General features: G+C 40.7%; 1 protein-coding gene across 2 annotated transcripts in view; it reads right to left on the bottom strand.

The window, feature by feature from the left end:
* pitpnb (phosphatidylinositol transfer protein, beta) overlaps nucleotides 1-22,953 on the bottom strand; it is a 92,280-nt gene that overhangs the window by 8,340 nt on the left and 60,987 nt on the right. For both annotated transcript variants that reach the window (XM_039772329.1, XM_039772330.1), the window contains exon 9: nucleotides 541-651. In XM_039772329.1, the coding sequence (XP_039628263.1) occupies nucleotides 541-651 (111 nt within the window). The remainder of the gene's footprint in view (nucleotides 1-540; nucleotides 652-22,953) is intronic.

Genomic DNA, 22,953 nt, shown 5'->3' with positions numbered 1-22,953 from the left:
CAACTCTTTGAGTACAAGCTCAGTCGCAGTGGATAATGCAGGAAAGTGCAGCCAGTTTTCAAATGTGGGTGCATTTAACTTATCCTCAGAATGACATGACGGCTTGTGCAAATTGCTACATTTCACAGAAGGTTTTTAATATTCGTCTATGGAGACAAAAAGACCACAAGGTGGTGTGCGGGACACAAAATGGCTGTTTTTGTTCTGTTTTATAATATGTTCAATTGCTCCATGTGCAGATGATTAATTATAGCTCAGGCTGAGAACTGTCATTTGTCAAACTGTTGATTTACACTTCACTGATGAGAGAAGCCGCACAAGGTGTAATTTGCAGATTTCTGACGGCTTTGGCAGAGCAGTCACATCTTACTCTCTGTGAATGGGTGCCATCAGTCAACAGGGCTGTACAATTGTCCCCATCCTAAGAAACCTCCCATCGACTGGAGCAATTGAATAGGCAAATTAAGGGCTACAGATATTAAGGAATGAAACCTGGCCCCAAAAAAAGAAATTAAAATCAAATAAGAACAGTAATCTTGCCTTATGGATGAAGTTCTCTATTTTGTTTTGTAAGCCCCACCACTTGAATTTTACAGTCACCAGCTTATATGCACACATCCTAGGACAGTCCTGACTCCCGGCCAGCTCCTTCTGTATAAAAACAAACAAATAAAATAAATAAATTCAGACATGAGTGTCAGTAGGCTTTGTGCCCTAGGAACCAAGTTACCCAAACTATTCTATAACATTTCAGTAATTAACACCTGATGCTCTGATCTTTATCATAAAATAGGTCATTACGATGGCAATTGACAAGAAGAATTCATAATTGCATAATTTGCTATAATTCTCAAAATATTATTAAAAATTCATTTTATTCTCTTTCTCTTGCACAATTTAGCTAAAAGCACATCTTCATCTCATAACGGGCTTAAGTTTCGAGTTTCCATTCAGTCGTTTTAGGTCTAGACTATCCTCAAGGAACTGGGACACACAACAACACACAGACAGACAGACACCCATCGTCAAGATCCATTGAAAACCGGAGATTAAAATTTTTTGACAATCTAAAGCTTTTGCTCCTCCCCCACAGATGACAGGTCATGCTGGGGGAGGGTACAAAACAAAAACAGGAAGAGAAAACAGTGTGGACGTTGATCCGGTCAAGTGTGAAATACAGTTCTCTTTAACTCAACAGCCCATTCTGACGTTTTGGAGAGATGGCACCCCTTATCCAGGTGATAAAAATCTACCAAGTGCAATTTCACACACTTCAAGGGTTTTCTCTCACAAGCAGGTAATTGAGTACTTACAATAGGAGCTCTCCTAGATGTCTCTGAATGACACCAATGTGCCCCGACTCCCAGAGGTGACAGTAACCTGCCAGACACAATTTAAAAATCCAAAAAAGCTACCTCCCTCTTAAGTTACACTGAACCTACAAATGTGAAGACCTTCTAATGATTCCAATTCAGCTAAACGTTTAAAACAAAGTCCACACCAAGTTAGTTTTATCAAGAAAAAGCTTTAAACTTAGAGAACTGCTCCTAAAGAGGTAATCAACTACTCTTTAAACATCCTTAATTTCATAAAGCACCATTCCGGCAACATCATCATAATCAAATGAGAACATCAAACTGCAGTGAAAAGTTGAAAGGTCGGCACTCCTGACAAATTCACAGCCTGAATCTTACAAGGGCCCAATGATCAAACTTCTTGATGTTGGCATTTTGTCTGTGTGTGAACGTTTGAAAATTAGGAGTTTATCACAACTGATACTGGAATATAGCAAAGTCTCTGGTGGCCCAAAAGGTGAAAGGCACAAGACTATCTGCCCTGTTCTGCTATCTTCACCGAATGTATTAATAGACCAATCCATTAAGGGTGTAATCATTGTGTGTGGTGTGGTAGTGATGGGAATCAGTGGCGTATTAAAGATTAGGTCAGGAAGAACGTAAGAAGTAAGAAACTGACCTACAAGTATACAGTCCTCATTATTGTGGTTTGCTGCCGAATAAGGCAGAAATTAAATCTATAGGGTGTTACCAGCACAAAATGTCACCCTGGGGCGTCAGATTAAACAACATGTAGCAGGATTTTGAAGATAATACAGCATTAGACTGAAAGCCTGTGCAGACACTTCAGCCGAGAGATGTTGTAAAAGGTTGTTATTTGGGTCAAGAGTATTCTGATCCGGTGTTCACTTGTTGAGCTTGTGCATGGGAATACTGTGAACACAAGAGGAATTCCCACAAGCCACGGAAGATAAACACATGGCTGCATTAATGCACTTGAACTAATCCACTTGTAGTCTTACATGACTTACCATGAAACTTTAACTCGCAAAGTGTTCTTACATAGGTTACTGAATTTGGTCAGTATGGTTTCGCACCACCACAGAATGACATGCTGTACAGTGGTACATTCACTTAGTCCTAGATCACCATTAATGATGCTCAAGGAATGGTCCTTCACTTACAGGCCTCTGGTTTCTCAGGTACTGAACAAAAGACCACATCATCACACATCCAAGAAACAACATACATGTATATGCTGCTTTAAGAAAAGAGAGACGACAATCAAGCATCCAAGTACAGGGAATTGGAGAAGAGCGTGTCTACAAGGCTTCTGCACAGCAGACTTGCACCATAACCAAACAGCTTGGGTGGAGTGGCTCTCTGCCATCACTTCTGGAAACAAACAAAGAATGAGCACCCCCAACAATGATTTATTTCCTCTTGTTTTCTCTTCTGTGAAATCAAAAACAAGAGCCTTAATGAATTGTGCCAGGAGAAGGCAAAGGAAAGGAGGGCAGCGTTTCCAAGTGTACGCCTGTTAACTTATTCAGCACAGACTTCAATTGATGCTGTCAGCTCAACACTAAGCTTCCACCTTGAGGAAAAGGAGCTGCATCTTTTCTTCTACAAATAAAAACAACTGACATGACCTCTGGAGGCCTTAGAGGTACTGTCTAGAAGACGCCAAGTAAAGTTGTCTGTGTGATCTTTTCCCCTACAGCGATTGTTCTATTGAGCGGCTGCCTGTGTTTTATGGCCGCAGTGAATCCTAACAGGGCTGTGAAGCACAGATGAGAAGAGACAGTTACGGGTGAGATTTCCTCCTCCAAAGCTGCCCCCGTCTGCCTAGTGTCTGTCTCCTTTCTGGGTGGCTAGCTTTATGAGGGCTTGTTGCCAGTCAATTTAGGTTTATCCAGAGTCTTAATTTGTGACTGCTGCTGCTTTCAGACAAGATGTTTCACTTGCTCCGAAAATTAAATTTCTTACAGATAAAAATCCTGGGGGGTTGGAAAAGATATGTCTGGCCAGGGGATACTGGGACAAACGTTAGCTGTGATACAGGAAGAAAGGGCGAGAACAATTGTTCGTTCCTAACTCTGAAAAGGCTACTGCACAGGATGGGCTAGCAGAGGAGTAAAAAGAACACGGCCAACCTCTAAAGCCAACCGTTGGCATCTCCAGTCACAGCTTAAGGCTGGGGGAATATGTCATGTCCAATTGATGGTCCCTTTCTCAAACCATCAGGGAGAACAAATCATCCTCAGATTTTTTTGTTGAGCACATGTACCACTGAATATTGAGAGTGTTAGGCAAGTAAAAGCGACTGACTTGTCAGAGGATTTCACATTCAAAAACAAGCTGCATAAAAATAATCAAAATATCTTAAGGGTGCAGATACTGAAGCTACATGAGAATGTCAATCACGGCCTATGAAAATTTTAGTGACTACCTTGGCCATGGTCATAATAAAAGTTTTTAAATACTTGTGGGGAAATCCTCCTCAGCCAAACAATGAACAGATGGCAACAAACCCATTAGGCTCAGAAGTACCCTGTGAGCACCACCAAACTCTGCTAAACAATCAAGAGTTCATAATTAATGGCACAGCATTTTAGGTGGCAACAAGGAAGTCACCTTTGAGAAAAACAAACAGCCATACTGAACCTTATAGGTGCCCTGGAAGACTTATTGTGGACAGAAAAAAGGACAATTAGTGTTTAAGACATGTGGGGGTGGGACATGTGGGTGGTTTAAAAAAAAAACAAAAACACACTATATATACTGTACTTGTACAAAAAACATGAAGATTGTGTTTAAAGACCACTGCACCAGCTCTAAGAAAAAGCCATGTTACTCCAGTATAGCAACTTACATTTACAACGGTTCATTGTCCATAAGAGTGCCTAACTTTTCTGAATGGTTGTTGCCCACAGACATGCTCTTTAAGTGAATGTGATTGTCTGGAATCAGAGGTGAACTATAAAAACTGATCACTGGGGCAAAATGTCCGAAACATAACTGAAAAGTTTTAGTTTAATCACAAGGTAACATAGCTTTATCTTATTCCTGAATGTCTACTGGGGTAGACACCTGAAGGCTGCTACAAATGACACTGTCAAAGACATAAATGGGAAGGCGTCACATTCCTATACACTTCTCTTCCTTCAAACCAAACCATTAGAGGAGGCTCCAACCATAAATAGTGCTAAATAGAAAAATATTCACTCCTTTACATTTTATTGTTATGCATTACTGAATCACAGTGGATTTCAATTTCAGTTTTTTTAATACTGAGCAGCAGCAAAACACTCCTTAATGGGAAAGTGAAAACAGATCTCTGCAAAGTGGTCTAAAGTAATGACAAATATAAACACGTCACTGATTGCATAAGTGATTCCACCCCTCTTACGGGAGCCATGACGCTGTGTGCTCAGGTCTTCCTCTCCATCAACTCTACTGTTTCTCCCCAATCTTCTCAGGCACTGTCAGGTGTCATGGTGGTCCTGAGTGAACAAGAGGCACAAATTCTCTACTGGACTGAGATCTGGACTCAGACTTGGCCTCTCCAGGACACTCACTTTGTTCATTTGAAGCCACTGCAGTGGGCTCCGTGTCTTCTCCCAAGGTGCAGGTTTTCTTACAGCGTGCAGCAGATTGTCCCCTCACAGACCTTTCACAGCTTGCTGTAAAGAAGCAACCCCACAACCACCCCAGAATTTTGTCACTGCCAAGCTTCATAGTATGGGATAGTGCGTTTTTGATAAGGTGCAGTGTAGCATGATGGTCCAAAGGCTCAAATTTGATCTCACTGACCTTCCAGTCATGTTGTCCTCTTCATTTTTTTTTTTCTCTCTGCCACTCTGTGAATGGTGGAGCGCTCAGAGACAGACTCTACAAAGTCAAGCACTACAATAATTCAAAGTTCTTAGATTTCTTGGTGGTCTCCCTCACTTGTCTCATTCAGTGTTTGTGGATGGCCTGCTCTAACAGATTTACAGCACTGTCATATTCTTTCCATTCTTCATGACGGATTAAAGCAGCTGATTCAATGACTTGGTAATTTTCTTGTCTCCATGGCCTGACTTGTCCTTCTTACCACATTCTGTGTGTGCCTCTTTTGTCTTTACTTTGTTGGTTAGTCCACCATACTGACTCAACACAAATGGGCCCCTCCATATACAATCAACTGAAACCCCAGACAGGTGACCTCCACTGAACTAATGGTGGGACTTCTAAAAGAAGTTGGCTGCACCAGTGGTGATTTAGGGCGGTCATGCTGAGGTGGTGAATACATTATGTGATCAGTTATTTTCAATGTCAATTTCTACAGCAGTTTTCAATAAACAATGTTATACCAAAGAGGTGTAGAGCAAAATAAATCAATATCATCTAAAACTGCATTTTAAAGAAGAATTACAAGCATGCAAACAAATCACATATTTTGTGTTTTATACAGGGTGGGGCATAAAGATCTCCCACATTGAGGGAGAACTGCTTGGGCTGTAGTGGGGGTTGAGAGGTGGGGTAGGTCTCATTCAGTTGTTTTCAGTACCCATCATGAGTTGGACCGGTGAACTTCGGGGCTTTGTTGTTCAAGCGTATTGTGAGAACAACCGTTCTGTGATAACGAAGCAGAGAGTGCTTCACAGACACTTCACGCTTGGTCGAAATGCATCCGTACCAGAACAGAAAATGACAATGGATTTCTAAACCTCGGGCAATTGGGTCCACACTGAAAAGAACATCAACTGGAAGACCTAGGACAGAACATGTGTGGTTTCAACAGGACAAAGCCAAAGCTCACACAGCACAATGTTTGCTCAGAGCATTGAGGGAAATGTTCCTTGGGCATTTGATCTCTTTAAGAGGAGGCGTGGGGTGGCCTGCATGGTCACCAGATTTAAGCCCATGTGACTTTTTCCTTTAGGGATACCTAAAGGAAAAGGTTCTCAAACTTAGTCCTCAATCTCTTGAGAATTTGAAGGAAAGGATCAGACAGGAAATCAACGCCATTCCACCGGAGAACACCTGGAGAGTGATGGAGAACTTCCAGGAATGTCTTCAGCAATCTATTGCCAACAGCAGCTGCCATTTACCTGATAGAATTTTTAAAACACATTACAACAAAACTATGTACTTTTCAGAAATATATACCTTTTTTAGATTGCTTTGTTCATTTTTTTATACCCCTTCTAAATGCGAGATCTTTATGCCCCACCCTGTATTTCATATTAATTTAGACTACTCTGCACATAAGTTTCCACTAATATGAAAATGTGAAACTTGAAAGGCACTGTATTTTGGGCAACTAATAAGACTTACTATATATTTAGCAACTCTGAGTGGGCCTGTGCTCAATTTGCCAGGCTTACAAGCTCAATGCCCTGACCACTGGGGCCATGCGGACTGGAGACCAATCAGTTTACATATTTCATCTGAACCAACAGCATTTGGTTTTTATTTATTTTCAATAGACCTAAGGGGATATGGAGAAACATTACCATCATACTCTGCTAAAAAGAAGGGAAGAAAGACACCTGTCTGATTTGCTTCACTCACCTGTCACTCTTTCACAGCCTCCTGTTGGTCCACTTCCAAACCCCCAATTGAACATGTCATTGCATCTAGTGGACCAAATATGCTGACTCATAATATTCTTTCAGCCAGTCCTGCCTCTGAGTTGGAGCGAGTCTGAGTGTGTTGCAGCAATGCTCATCGTAGGCCCAATTCAGCTGACTTATTGAGCTTTGCAGCTGACAGAAATGTCCTGACAAGTAATACTTCATCATCCTCACAGGAATTAAAGCAACATGTTACCCAAAGCAAAGGCTTAGCAGTATGGACAAATGAAAACGGATCTAAGGGCAATGTATACAAGGTGACTTATGGCACAGTGGGTTTATCTACAGCCATCACTTCAAAACACTGACAAGTGCTCTGTATACATGCAGAGAGAGACAAAAAATAAATAAATAAATAAATAAAATTCTAGAAAAGACCCACGTTGCAGGTCCACCCTACAGAGCATCTCGGCTAATGTAATGCTTCAGCCTATTTTATTCACTGCATAAAGCGTTAAAATACTTTATTCAAGCCTACTGAATGTGTGTTTTACCTCCTATGACAGGTAAATTCAACAGCCACAGATACCACAATTGGTAGATTAACTGAATTCAAAGGTAAAAACACAAGGATGCAGCTATTGTTGTTTTGGCCTTTCTAATACCATCCAAAAACAGTGTTGTGCGGAGTCAACCATTAAGGTTCACTTATTTAAACTACACACACTCCAAAAGTATGCTGTAAACAAATGATCTAACAGGAATAATTTTATACAGTCGCTGGCCACTTTACTAGGGATACCTGCTGGTTCAGGCAAAAAGCTCTCCCTTTATCATAGGCTTGGGATAGCTGAATCACTCAAATCTTCCTTGAATTTGTACGCACTGCAGTTTATAGAGTTTAAAGAGAATGGGGTGATGAACTAAAAAAGGTCCAAAAGGTATGCAGCACTTTAGGCCACAACAACTTACTAATGAGAAATAGAGAACAAGGGCCACACACATTCAAGGTCACAAAATACTCAAGTAACAATGGTGTGCCGAGATCAGGATCTACAGATACACAACATGTGGGACCCTGAAGAGCAACACTGGCTCCAACAAATCTCAGAAAGGCTGCAGACAGAAAACCATTACCAAAATTGGACAACTGAAGTATACAGAAAAGTCACCTGGTCCAACTAATCTTGATTTTTGCTGCTGACATGCAGGGGGTTGAGTCAGAACAATATAAATAGCATGGACCCATGGTTTGTGCTAATGAACCTGGCTATAGGTGCCAATTTATTATGGCACAGAGTAGTCCTCTTAACCGAGCACCATCCGATTGTCATAGCGTACCTAACAATTGTAGCCGACCCTGTGCATCCCTTTATGGCTGCCATCGTACCTTTTTCAAACGAATAATGTCATGTTACAAAGAAAACACCACATGAAGCTGAATGTGACACCAACCAATGTTAATTGAGGGAATGTAACACACACTAGTGAGAGCACATCTGCAGTACTGTGTGTAGTTCAGGTCACCATGCTACAAGAAATGCACAGCAGCACTTGAAATTGTGCACAAAAGACTAACCAAGTGCATCATGGGACTTAAGTGCATGTCAAACTGTGAAAGACTCAGAATTAAATCTGTTTAGACTAACAAGGATGGACAGGATTGAAAAAGAGTACGTTAGAGGGTCAGCTTAGGTTGGATGGTTTGAAGAGGCATAGGGGCGAGATGGCGGAGTTTTGGACATGTGCAGAAGAGAGACGCTGGGTATACTGGGAGGAGGAAGCAAAGGATAGAGCTGCTAGGCAAGAAGAAAAGAGGAAGGTATAAGAAAAGGTTTATGGATGAGGCGAGGACATGCAGCTGATAGGTGTTAACTGGGCAAGATGACGAGGACAGGAAGATATGGAAAAAGATGATGTATTGAGGCAACCCCTAATGGAAGCAGCCAAAAGTATGATAAGAGGAGTCTGAGCAGAGAAGACCGTGTGTGGACCTAATTCAGGTCTCCAAAATCCTCAAAGGCTTTGATAGAACTACAGTGCATGAAGAGTATGGGCTGTCATACACACACAATACCGTCAACTTTAGTTTTAGCTTCAGCTAAAACAACTTAAATGTACTTAATTGCAATTGTTACACCAGATTTTTTTAAATATACTTTTGTGGGCTGCTGTGCCTGATCTGTTCTACGTCAAACAAAAATCTGACAACATTGATTCGTTTTACTATATGGGGTGGAGCAGGCAAGGTGTGTTGCTAGGTCAACCATTCTTTCACAAAAGAACACAGACTGCTTCAAATACAACAATCTGCATAAAAAGGGAGTGTGGCTGTTGGCCAAGCACATCGTGGAACATAAACAAATTAAAATTATTAGAGCAGGCTACGTAAAGTGCAAACCAGGATAAGGCATTTAGCCCAGGGTCATTTTGAACTACCATAGAAAGACTTCAGAAGGCAGCCAAGGTTAAGCAGGTTGGGCATACAACTGGGCTCTGTGGACTTTGGGGAAGAGCTGCCCCTGCCTGCTGGGTAAACGTGTTTACTGCACAGCAGTCTAGAATTGACATCACTCGTCTTTACCAAAAAAGGCCAAGCACGGTATGTCTGATATAAAGAATCTCAGAAATGGCTGCCTTTAAATGAAACAAATATGTAATCACGCTGAGGCCACACATAATTGTGAAGCTGCACACAAAGTCTGGAATTTTGGAAACATTCGTGAGTGACTAGCAAAAACAGAAACACATGCTGAAACCAGTTCCAAACTAGCACTTGGGCCAACGTATCTACGGGAGCATATTTGTTAAAAGGCCAAACCTGCATATCAAAGTCTGCATATGCAGTCCCAATCATACCTAGGTACAAGTTCACTTCCTGTGTCACAGGGCACTTAAAAGGGCAGCATGCCAGGCTCAGGGGAGATCAGATTCAGGGACACTAGCTGAGTGAACAACCCTTAAAATAAGGCACGGGGACTGAAGACCACATTCAACACTGCTTGGTGTTTGAAGTGGCCACATTATGTGCAATTCCATATACAGTGTCCTCAAAAAGTGTTCAGACCCATTCAGTTTTTACAGATTTTATGTTGCAGCCTTATGCTAATATAATTTAAATTATTTTTTTCCCTTCAGCAAGCAACACTATGCCCTAGAATGACAAAGTGAAAACAGGATTTTAGAATTTCCAGCGTATTAATAAAAAAAAAAACACCACATTCAGCCATGGGCCTAATCATTTTCTTTATCTTCCTAATTACCAAGACTCCAGTCTACCTCCTTATTCCAAATGACCAAATTACACAGTGACCCTTGTCAGACAGCAGGGACTGACAAGAATGAGCAGACAAGTGTGCAGAACAAATTGGCGTGCATAGTCTTGTGGAGGAAAATAAATAAATGAATAAAAATCAAAACACACCCAAAGCTAATGTAGTGGAAAATGAACTAAGGTGTGACAGAAGTAAGAAAACAATAAGCCCATCACGCAAAGTAAATGTGCATCGTGTGAAAGACAGCCAGTGGCATTCTGCGGCCAGCTATGGTTAATTTTAATTACAGACACATCACACGTCCACGATTGATTATTTCTTTTCACTTGCACTATACAAATGACTCTCCCAAATGATCCGTCTTGAAAGATAATCTTTCTAACGGCCTCTCCATGCCTTCATGGATAAGAATCAGGTTGGTAGATACTTGACAAGTACTGCAGGAACATCACTTAATTCTCTTTTGGAAGACACAAGATGGTGTGAATAAGCAGCACAGCTTTTTCCACCTCAAGAGCATTCTTAGACACGATACACTCTTGAAAGATCTCTTTACAGCATGTAACTGCAGACAACACTCTCACAATGACCCGCTCTTAAGTGACAGCTGCCTTGAGCGGTAAGACAACACCTGCAAGAGATGGAAAAACCTCCTCATCTTCCTGTCTCTCTATGCTCAAAGAATGTCCTGCTCGCTTGCCACATTAGCCGTGTTGATTTTTTTTAATTGGGGCACTTGTATCGCTCTTGGGCTAAACAATCCAAGGAGCGCTGAACAAGGAAGGTGTCTAGTTCTTGGCTACCTTTTTAGCTACAGTAGCTGACAGCAGGACAGCAAAGCAATGCGACTGGGAGTGTCAGCACGACCGTCAGGCAGGTGACAGGAATGGAGCATTTCCCTATGCATTTTTTTCCCTTGTCATTTTACCAAGATTTGTACCCTACTGCTTTGGCACTACAAAAAACCAATAGCAACAGAAAAATGACACTACAAAGGTGGTTTTATGCAGTGATTAATAGTAAACTAATGTACAATGGAGTCATTTCAATTTGATTATTTCCAAGAGAAGTCAACGTGGTGTACTAGTTAATGGGTTTAGACTTCAAAAGCTGAGGCTGTATAGTTCAAATTCTACTACTGACACAAGAGCAGGTCACTTAACCAATTGGTGATGTTTCTTTAGGCTTACCAATTTTATCTCAAATGTTCCAAGTTCGCTTGAATAAAAGCGGCAGCCAAAAAGAGTCAATGTAGATGGCTTTAAAAGGTAGCTTGGCACGCGACGCAAACCTCACTCAATTACCAAGCTGATTTGGGACAGCTTAGCTACTAGCTAAACAGATGGACTGAATGGTCTCTCTTGCAAATTTTATGTAAATGTGTGAAACAAAGCACTCCCCACACATCACAGGGCACGGCGCAGAGACAGGCAAACAGCATCGTAGTCCGACAGGCAATCTCATCCACTGGAACCTACTTGTTTAACCTTCGCACATTTGAAGATGGGCAGTAACTTACCCAGTTTGTGCAGGAAAGACTTGGGAAAACCAAGAGAAGCTGAGCATAAAACCGTAGCTCCTTATTTACTTCTACCACTTAGGACATGCAAGATTTTATTCCAAAAAAGGCCCACTGAGCACTGCCAGCATGTGTGTGGCTATGCATTCAAAGAAGTAACATTTCTCAAAGACTGCGGCATGTAGCAATCCTCTGTGCCACAAGCTTTGCTCAAAAAAACATTTTTCTCCCCTCTTTCTTTTTCTTCCAAATTGTTTTGCACAGGCCTGTGGCTTACTAACTTCAAAAGGTCAGCCTTTAGTTAGCTGATCTGATTGTTTTCCTTGGCTTTCATGTTTCTTATTTTAAATGGAATTCAAAAGGTCTAATCGTGTTTTCATTTAACAATGGAGATCGGGTTACCCTGAAATATGTGAAAGGGGGCCCAAGGGAAAGTATAGAATATTTGACTGTATATTTGGTTGCATTACCAGGCAACCAAGCACACCCTACCCATAGATCTGATCTGCCCTTTGTATCTTTGCTAAGATCCAAGTAGAGACAGAATTACCGCATTCGGTGTCAGTTTCCGCTGTATGCATTTTAACCTGTTTGTTTGATCATTTGTAGAACTGTTTCAAGTGCAGGATCCCGCCAAGCAAAGCCAGAAAGGCAAAAGGCAAGCACTGTACTATAAACAGTTTGGGGGGGTATCTCAAAATTGGTCAGTCTTTTACAGAGCCGGACCCTGGCTACTAAAATCAAGACAAATTCATTCATAATAAATAGGTGCACAGCACTGCACAGATAGCCCAGAGCACAACAGTAAAACAAATGAGTCAACCGCTTACACGCAGAGTATGCTAAAGGTCAGGAGGAAACAGCAGAGGGGAGAATTAAAACTGTGCAACAAGAAAAAAAAAAAAAAAAAACAAGCTTCTGCAAGTCACAAGTACACTTCTCATCCAAGGCAGGCCTTCTCCGGTCTGTTCCTGATTTGGGATCATATAAGGGACAGTTTGGGAAGGCCACTTCAGATAGGAGGCCCACCATACCAAAGATCTGAATTACTTAAAAAAGCCTGGGGTACTGACCTGTTGCTGATCCACGAACTCCACCTCGATATAAGTGTGACCATGAGACTCAATACCAGACCTGTTAAAAATGCTGAGATCTTATCTCGAGCAACTCAATTCAAAAATCCATCTGCCTGCCTCCTGTTCTCAGTCAATGCAAACGTTTAAACAAATCAAGTCACAGAACACTTCAGGCTTATTATATTTCAAAAGAGAAACATGGCCATTTTCAATGTAGATTTAATATATGGTGCGGTTTCCAGATAAGTTTTGTCCTGCACCAAGTTTATTTTTTTGGCCTGACAACTTTTGACACCACATATGTAGCAGGTTTCAGGATTTTAATGCTGCCGAATTGTGGAAAGCCACAGAAGACTGGCACAGATGTTTTTTTCAAAGATGGCACCAAGTGGTTGCTTTCTTTAGTAAAGAGACTTTCCTTGATGCAAATTTCTCTCCCTTGTCACCCAAACCTCCAGTTCGAGTACTGAGGTGTGCACAAGTTAAAGTGAGACTCAGTCAGACAAAAGCATCATGGCCTGATGAGAATTGATACCCCACAAGAAATAAAACGAGTAAGCAGAAAGAAACAGGAAGGCGACATTAGACTCTACAAGTGGGGAGCAGTTAAAAGCCAGTTTAGACAGCAAACCTACTGTCGAAATAAACCGTGCTGTTAACCGGTGACACAGAGAGAAAGCAAAAAGTGGTATGAATAAGCAACCGAAGATCCATATGTGGTTTTTTTTTTTTAGTAATTCACACAACGTCTGGCTGTCAATCCTGAAGACGACTATTTCAGTCAAAGCCTCAGGAAACAAAGAATAGGATCAGCTCTGATGTGGTGCAGTTTCCTGACCACAATGGCTTGGAAAGCTGCACAGATTTAATTGCACAAAACCCAGCAAATAGCTGAGCGGGGAAAAGAAGTCTCAGAGAAATGGCAGGCTTTTGATTTAGGCAACATTTCAACGTGAAACAATCCCTGTGTACAGCGTCTCCAGTCTCCTCACGAATCCACACATGCAAGTTTACTCATACATCTAAAACATCTTTGATGATATTTCACTCAACGCATTAAGTCTAAAACTAGATGCCACAGGCATCTGGGAGAACACACAGACCTGGAGTAGAGTGCCCAGGAAAAAGACAGCTCATGGCCCGGGGCAGGGTCATCCATAGACTAACAAATCCCCCTCATCATCAGCCATGGGGTCACGAGCCATTTCCGCCTGGTTGCAGTTTATCACTTTTGTTCCACTTGTCTTATTTTAGGTCGAGGTCAATTCTACTTTCAATATAAAATTCCCTTTACTAAACTACACTCCTCAGAGTAGATGAAGGATAGATTTACAAACTGCAGTCTTGCCCAGTTCTATTTTAGCACAGACATCTGAATTTCATCTAATATTCATGGCACTTGTTAAATAAGCTGTTCCGCTCTGTTTAATTAGCGGACTAGTGTTTTGCATACAGACACAGAGGGGCTCATTTAGCATTCTGATGAAGGGTAGAATTTCATGAATAGAGTTTAGGACCATCAGCCTAAATAGTACAGCCATCTCCACGCTCTACAGTGGCTTATTTAAGAGCATCTGGGACACCCTGAAATATTTTAAGGTAAAGAAATAAAACAAGGCTGCTTCAGCTGACACGTGTAAACCAGGAAGGTGGAGGCCTCATTAAGCATGCAGTTCAATGAAAGGCAAGAGAAAAAAAAAAAAAACCAAACCCTCCTCTCCCTAGGAGTGTCACTTTAACAAAACAGCACCTTCAAGGGGAAGCGTTTGACAGTCCTGATGTATAACATGCACACTGACTAATCTTGAGAAATTTACACGACATCAAAATGAGGCAATGCAAATATTAAGGAGACAGCAAAAAGTAACACTGAGATAAACGGCAATGCTGTGTAAAGTGGCAACAACAACAGAGAGAAGATGCAAGTCGAAGAAGTGCAGGCTGGAATAGGTCTGCCAGGGATTACTTCTATGTTCAGGCCCTGGGTGGCCATTGAGACAGCAGCCTGTTACACATTTGTAATTTACTACCTAAAACTGATTTGTAAATGTCAGTTTCTGTATGCCTGCATTCTACCAACTAGTGTAGTACTTTTTAGACATTCTACATTAATGGTACACCATATACAAATGGACAGTGGCAAAAATACCATGAACTGAGTTTTAAGAGATTATCCTACAATATAAATGGAGGGGCTCTGCTCAGACTTCTCAGTTCATCTGCCACTAATTAGAGCTGGCCACTTTTCATTCTTAATATGAGGACCATCTATACCCATTCAATTCCAAGCAGATTTCTACAGACTAGCATAGTGTAGGAATGCGGTCTGCTCAGCATTGTCTGACAGTACCGAGGTTACCAATGACAGGAACAGCACTGCCTGATGTCTGCCTCCATAGCTGTCTCCTTGGTCACACCTGCTTCGCCGACTCTGACCCACCCCAAAGCAATTGTGACTAAGCAACTTCAGCATCTCCTCAAATGCAATATACACACCCAAAATATACAGAAAATTCTGCGTGTCATGAAAAGTCAAAAGGTCATCACATACAAGGAAGAGAACACAATTAATTTCACTAATGAACAGCCCTTAACAGCTGTAAAAAGTCAAGTTTTCCGTAAACTAGTCTGTCTCATGAGGGAACCACATACTGGGCTCTGCCAAGCAGATGCATCTTAAAACGAACCACACAATGTTGCATAATCACTTGGTATCCTTTGAGCAACTGATGCCAAGAGTCTTGAATTCAGTATTCTATTCTCAGTGCCATGAGCCCTGAAACTGGTCAGCAGGTTTGCATCTGGCTATAAAATAATAAAAAGACAACATGAGCTGCTTACAAAAATTTGAATCTGTGAAATCACACCCACAGAGCACTGATGAAACCTCTCTGGGGCCAGCTCTGTTCAACCAACTAGAGGGCTAAAGAATCCCCAACTACTAAAGTGCCCTGGAGATGACACCATTCAGACATCTACTTCCAGTGTAACAAACCAGTGCTCTGGGTTTGGAAGCAGGAAAAGAATTCCAAGAACATCCTTTTAAGGTGGAGGAGGGCAGGGACAGTAATGTGGCTGAACCAGAAAACCTGCAATTTTAGCTAATTAGCTAAGAGGCAATCAGATAGTACGGTATGCTCCCCAGCATGCTCTTCTTTGCTAAGCTCACTCATTTCTTCATTTTATACATTCTAATTGTCTTGTTCTTATTTACACATAACCACCAAGTGCTACATGAATAATAATAATAATAAAAAAAAATGAAGTTGAAAACTTCTGCCATTGGTTAATGTATCATTTTAAACCTCCTTAAACCAGTATTAGGGTATAGCCGATCGTAGAAATGTTTGGTGCAGGGCAGGAATCAACCCTGAACAGTTCACCTGTTTTTGAGGTTATAACAATCCAATTCAGTAAAACTTCTCCTGACTCTCACATCATATGTGCATCCTGATCACCAGGATATAAACGAGCTATTCCACCACTAAATACAGCTGGCTTGGCACTTCCACCAGTGTTTGAACCCCAGAGGTATAGAGTTCTTAAAGAAGCACTCATTTATGTGTAAACTTAAGGGTAGCACTTTAAAACCGTACAGTTAAAAGCAACACAACCCAACTGCCCTAAAAAGGTGCACAACTATTTGTTCCACATAGGAAGCATAGGAAGAAAAGACAAAACACAGTTTTGAGCAAGACTGGGTACACACCTATGACAGAAGCTAATTCTAATGCTTTCTTCTAGGAAATGTGCAAAAATGAACACCAAAGCATCACCAGCTGCAAAACTCAAGACTTCTAACACAAGAAACCTGAAAGCTCCTGGGATAAACAGACACGCTGGGGTCACAAAGGTCCTTAACAAAGGCAGCTTTTTGTATAGGAGAATGGGGGTGGTGTGGCTTTGAGTTCAAATGGGTGTGGTGTCAATTACTTGAGCTGGTGCCCCCTCAAGGGATACGGATGAATATAATATCCGTGTGCATCAGCCCCAGAAATCCATGTAACCTAATCTTCTCATGACTGCAGTTGCTTTAAGAAGGGGTTAAGGAAGGAATTTTAGCACGACAGCCGAGGAGATTGGGCTGAACGTGAGCTTTGCCAGCCTCTCAATTTGTGGTTACATGCCTGGTTTTAACTCTTGTTTACAGCTCTCTGCCAAATGCCTGCTGATCAGAGTGATCCTCCAAATCTGTTTACACTTCTGGAGAAGGTTTACACTTTGGAGGGTACAAGTAGGAAGTAGACACAAGTGCGACAGGGAAATCGATCCTCCACTTTCATTCTTTAATATGTTCAAACAGTGTTTAAGGAGGTTTTCATTCTTAACATAAAAGGGCTGCTTTTTTTCCTCCTCTCTGTCAGATTATTCAGGCAATCAGACTGCGGCCCAGACTGGGTATTCCTTTACTATGTTCTCCATCATAGGACTGTAGCAGTGTCAATGACCATATATGACTATTTGAAAGAAGAAAAAAAAAAAAATTGGATTATAAAAACGCACACACACAAGCATGTAACATAGAGTTTTTCTAATTTCGTACACACACAGAGAGAGAGAGAGAGAGAGAGAAAGATACCCATACACACACACACACACACACACGAGAAAGACAGACACAGTACATAGACAGACAGGTCTCTACACATACAGTAATGTATATACATGTGTGGGTGTATATCTATGGAGAAAGATCGGTACTCTAGATCTCAATTTGTGTTGGATTGGTGCTAAAGTTGGGACATCAATATTGATACCAACTTTCAGACCTTGGCACTGGTACTGTTAACATTATCCTACAGTAGCCTCCCTGCGCTGCTGGACAAAAATACACCTCCCTGCCTGGTGCATTCAATAAATCAATACCATGTAGAAGGGGATGAGTCATCGTCCCCCTTAGCATCTCCCAACACATTTACACAAATATTTACGAATAATTGGGGGTGCTGGAGAGTCTCCCTGTGTGAATTGAGCTACATGTAATACATCCATTTTAGCAAAGAGCTGGAAAGTCAGAAGGAGGAGGAAAATGTGGAAGTAAATGACTAAGTGCGAGGTGTTTAAAAACTCATTTACATCCAGTAACAAAATTACCTAAACACACCATTTAAGAAATTGGGTTTTCAGTATTTTTGCAGTAACGGTACACCATGGAACTCTAATCTTTACACATTATATATTCTGGAGATAACCACATAAACACAACACGGGAAGTTGTGGACACAAGGTAAGCAAACTGTCTCTCTCCTCTTATTATGTCTTCATTTTTAAAATGTACACTAGTTTAAAAACAGAAATGATTCAGACAAAATAACTGCACAAATTAAAAAAGGCACTGTGAGACAACGAATAACATGAAACATAAGTATATTATAATTACATATCTCCAAATGTTTTATGTTGCTTTTTTTTTTGTTATTTCAGTGACACCACACGCAGCATTAAATAAGTCCTGAAATGAAAACTGTCACTTACATTTGTAAGTGAGAGGGTGGGCTCTTAGCGAGTTCTGTTATTTGACTGGTGAATTGTCCACTCTTACAAGTTGGGACTGTGAGTGTCAGATAAAGATATCCAAGAAAAGGTTGCCCTGAATTACAGTGTGAAGCGGGTAATTTAATTCAAGAAACTCCCAATTAATGGTTAGGAATTTATACCTGAAGCCTTGGTTGTAAACGGAGTGCGTGACAGTCAACAATTAAAACGTACTCGCTAGAGCCTATGCTCTCTGATATGACAAGTGGAAGTGACAGTTTTCATTTCATATTTCATGTTGGGTGTATGTCAAACAAATGAAGAAACTAATACATAAGCAACAAAAGTATACTTTGTGACAATTAATACTCTCATTTCTTAGTACTTGTATTTGTTTGCATACTTGCTTTCCAAAATATTCCTTCCTATAAAACAAGTGGATTTAAAAATGAATTCAAAATGTCAATCAACTATTACACCATCCCATACTTATCACACCAAAACATAAGCCATCTAGCTGAGGAAGTCTTGAAGGTCTCCATGTTCCTGATGAAGCCCTGGTCTACATACAATATAAAGCACTCTACTTCTTTCCAGTTGTGTTGAGATGGTCTGCACTTTCTTGAACCCTTACATGGCGATCAGCCTGTCCACCTGTGTGAGAGCCGTTTCTCTGTTGGGGTGACTCCTGGTATTATACAAAAATTTAGTTATTCAGTACAGACAAACTAACAATTGTAAACTTAAAGAGAGCAGTGGGATGATTTGGGTTTCCATGGAGGTCTTAATATTAGTAAAATATGCACCTAAAAATAAGAGCAGAAGTAAGCAGTCTGTTCAAGAAGCACACAGTGCTATGATGGACAAAGAAAACCAAGTTTGAAAATCCACAAGTAGCTCAAACAGCCATGGGAAACAAACACGTTTTGAGTGCTGAATCAATGGACTTTGTCGTTTTTCCCCTTTAAGCAAGTCCAACTGCCATAGCGAAAAACCACAAGTTTTGCCGTCATTACACATGTAGATTCTTGCAAAGGCAACTCAGGACAGGAGATGTGCAGTAATGTTCTAGGCAAGTGCTTTTTTTTTTTTTTTTATATAAATATCGCACAAGTGGGTTGAACTTTTTGCACACAGAGCAGGACGACAACAAATGTTTAATTGAGACCTTACTTCTACTTTCTACAAGAAGCCAACAGTGTGTCAAAGAATTTTGCCACCCAACACGGAATTTCACTTTAAGCCGATCCATTCAGCGCGAGGAGGCTAAAACGGAATCTAAGAATTACAAAACAGTTTACATACATAACATTTAGCAAAAGTGTGTGCTGAAAGGGACCATCAAAAGCCCTGGGGAAAATGACCAACTAATGTGGTTTTGGAGAAGCAGTGCCATGTGTGCGTTTCATTCAGGGTCCTCATTCTACTCAGGAAGCAGCAAACAGTAACCAACAGTAATGATAGCAGCTTCTGCAGAAAGAATGAATATTCTGGAAAATAATTTGTTTTGTCAGTATGATGTACTTGGCTCTCCCAAACATATTACATCAGAATCTCCAAATAATGAACATCACTAATTCTATGAAATGGTGGCAGGTATGCTCCACTACAGAACTTGGCAACTACAGCCCAAGAACTGAAGGCAGCCTAAGTTTAAAACATCTGCCCAGTGTCAAAGAGAAAGCTCACACAGCACAGCCGCCATCATGCACGTCACATGAGGTATAGGAATCCAGAAACGCACAATTAGAAGTCTTAGAGGCACTAATCCTGCTGGCTCACTTTCCTTGTAGACGGCTTTTTAAATTATTATGGTCAAAGATGATCAAGTGCTTCAGACCATGAGGGCGACCACAACTCGCCAGTACTCAACTGGTTGTTACTCAACCAGAAATCTTATTTTTTGCCTAAAATACTCCGCACTGAGGCATGGAAGCTCTACCACTCCCTAGACTACAGATGAGGGACACCAAGCTTTTCTTCAGAAACTAATTTCTGCCTTTAATTGAACTGCTTGCTTGAGTTGATTTCTAGTTTGCCCATTTCTGTGCTCAGTCTGTGGATTAAAATTAACCCCTGGTGTGATTTTTTTTTTTAAATATAATAGGTGAAGGTGGATGTGGTCATTTGGAAGTAATAGGACAAGCAAACCTTTTCTATAGCACAGCACGCATCATAATGCAGGGCCTCCAAAATGGTTTCACAAGAGTAAAATGGGGTTTGTAGAGCAGTCATGACAAGTAGAGACTTGGTCCTTAACAGTATTACTCATAACAGTTACACATTTTGAAAGAAGATTCCTGAATTGAATTTACTAAAATGACAAAACTTAGGTCTGGTGGGTAGTTAGGCTTCTCACAGAAAAGAGAGGCTTTTAATATGGGAAGAAAGCCAATGTTAGGTATTTTAATTTAAAGCTTAATGTCAAGGTGCCTCTACACATCAAAGAATCATAAGCACGAGAGCACTTCCTAAGAATACGACAGGACCTTCACATGAAGTGTTAGGTTAATGATCATTTCATCACTTCAGCACATTAGCCACGCTGCAGCCATTATAAAGACTTAACACTAGCAGGTGACCCGAGAGAAACAAGTGCTAAACTGATGGGTGCATTCTCAAGCACAACACAAGACAATACTACAGTGCTTACAACCTGAGCAGCAGATGTTAGCAAACATTAGGCTTCCCTGACAGTCCGTCCCTGGGTTACATTAAATGGATGGACCAGATGCAAGGGTTTCTGACAGTGGCTTCATGCAGCTATCACTTCCATTTTTGCTCTCCTTCATACCTCCTTCCTTCACATGAAATGGAGATATTAGTTTGCTCTCTATTGTTAGCCACCATTGTTTTAATTAGCATTTAATTAAATTTCCTGTTTAAATCTATCATGCTTACTGTCTATTAAACATTTAGTAACTTAAACCAGATGCTTTCATTACCATTGTAATTTCACAAAATTATTTTTAGGCTAAAGAGCATGCTTGCAGCCACAGTGCTTTGTGTGCATAGCCTTGGTTCCAATTTTCAGAAAATAAAGGGTTAATAATAACTACCCAGATGTGCTACACACACAAATCAGTCCCTCTAAGGCAGGGTGTCACAACTGTCAAGGGCGGCAGGGGATGCAGGTTTTTGCTCCAGCCACTTTCTTCATTGGTACCTCATTACTAGCACTTGATTTTGACTGCCTTGCTTTTTAAGCCTCCGGTCCCTTTATTGCTTCTTTTTCTTTAACAAGCAGCCAAACAATGAGATGTAAAGTGAATCAACACAGGGCTAGCTAACCTCATCCAATCTGCATGTGCCCATCATAAAATGCCAATTTCAATAAAAATATTAGAAAGAAAAAAAAAAAAAAGAGTGAAGCTCTAAGTAGTACTGATCTGCTCTGGTCCACAAAACATATGATGCCCACAAGAAACAGAGAATGAAAAAGCCATGGAGATAAAGAATGTGCTTAATTAACAGCAATTAAATAACTGGTCAGACAGAAAATGACAGCCCTTCAGGAACCAAGTTGGAGCCCCCCTCCCCTCAAGTTAGTCTGTCCACCAACTTTGCAGCTCATTATCACTTGCCTATGAGTTAGGGGCGAACAAAAATGAAATTAAGGGCTCAGAGTCTTAAGAAGTGCATCAATTAATATTAAGCCAAATGAAGCCCATTTAACCAGCATATAACAGGCCACTAGTTAAGAAAGTGGCTAGAATGAAAACCTGCCACCACTGCAGCCCTCTAGGATCATAGTTTCATACTCCTAGCCTAAGGTATACAATAATTAAATTCATGCCTCCATTAAGTTTCCTTAATATTGATTACTTGTGTCAAAATTAAATGCAATTCAAACTGTTAATGGCATTGCAATACAAGGCATATGGTGCATTTCATTTTAGCATGGTCTTATTGAATCATAAACTAACTGATTACTATTCACTATGACAATTTTCTGGCCAGTTGAAAATGCAATATAAAAGAACAATGCAATTTATATCCATAGATTGTGCATCCAAACGTATCACATTTATCCTTGGTCTAAGTATATCAGATGTCAGTTCAAAACCATGTGCATGCCAAAACTGAATGTAAACCAAATCAGCGTCAAAAGCTGGAGCAACAGGATTCAATGGATGAGATAAGAGGTGGTCCAATCATGAGTGAGTTCACCCAGTACTAAGGCAGGGGATCTGCTGTCTCATTAAACAGGTGGAAGTGGGAGATGAAAACGACAGTTTCATTTTCCACCGCGACAACAAGTTGCTGCAAATGGCAAAAGTAACATAAGAAAGCAAAAGAACCCTAATTTCCAAGTGTAACAACCCCAAAATGTATTCAAGAACTAAGAGCTGCAGTCTACAATCTGGCTGATCATCAACAGAGGCTTCTTTATACAGTTTGTAAATACCGGCAGATGATGACGACACTTGCAGCTATTGCCAAATGTCTTGATGTACTGGACCATACTATCAGAAGGAAATTCAAACAATATGATAAAGCAAGCATAACACATATGATTTAGGAAACATAACAGTGAGACCTAAGTAACACTTTTTATTGTTTCTGTTAAACACAGCACATTAAAGTGTATGCCTACCAATGGTAAAGAAATGTTAGAACTAAAACACCTCTTACCCCCAACTGCTGGCACCCCTGACCTAACTCTTGATGCTGATTGGTCATTTAATACATTCAGTTTTGACACGATTAACATCACGTGAAAAATGTGCAATGAAAAGCAATTTTTTT

The sequence above is a fragment of the Polypterus senegalus genome, chromosome 12, assembly GCF_016835505.1.
Source record: "Polypterus senegalus isolate Bchr_013 chromosome 12, ASM1683550v1, whole genome shotgun sequence".
Taxonomy (NCBI): Eukaryota; Metazoa; Chordata; class Cladistia; order Polypteriformes; family Polypteridae; genus Polypterus; species Polypterus senegalus.
The sequence above is the reverse complement of the archived record's forward strand: the minus strand, read 5'-3'. Positions and strand labels throughout refer to the sequence as shown.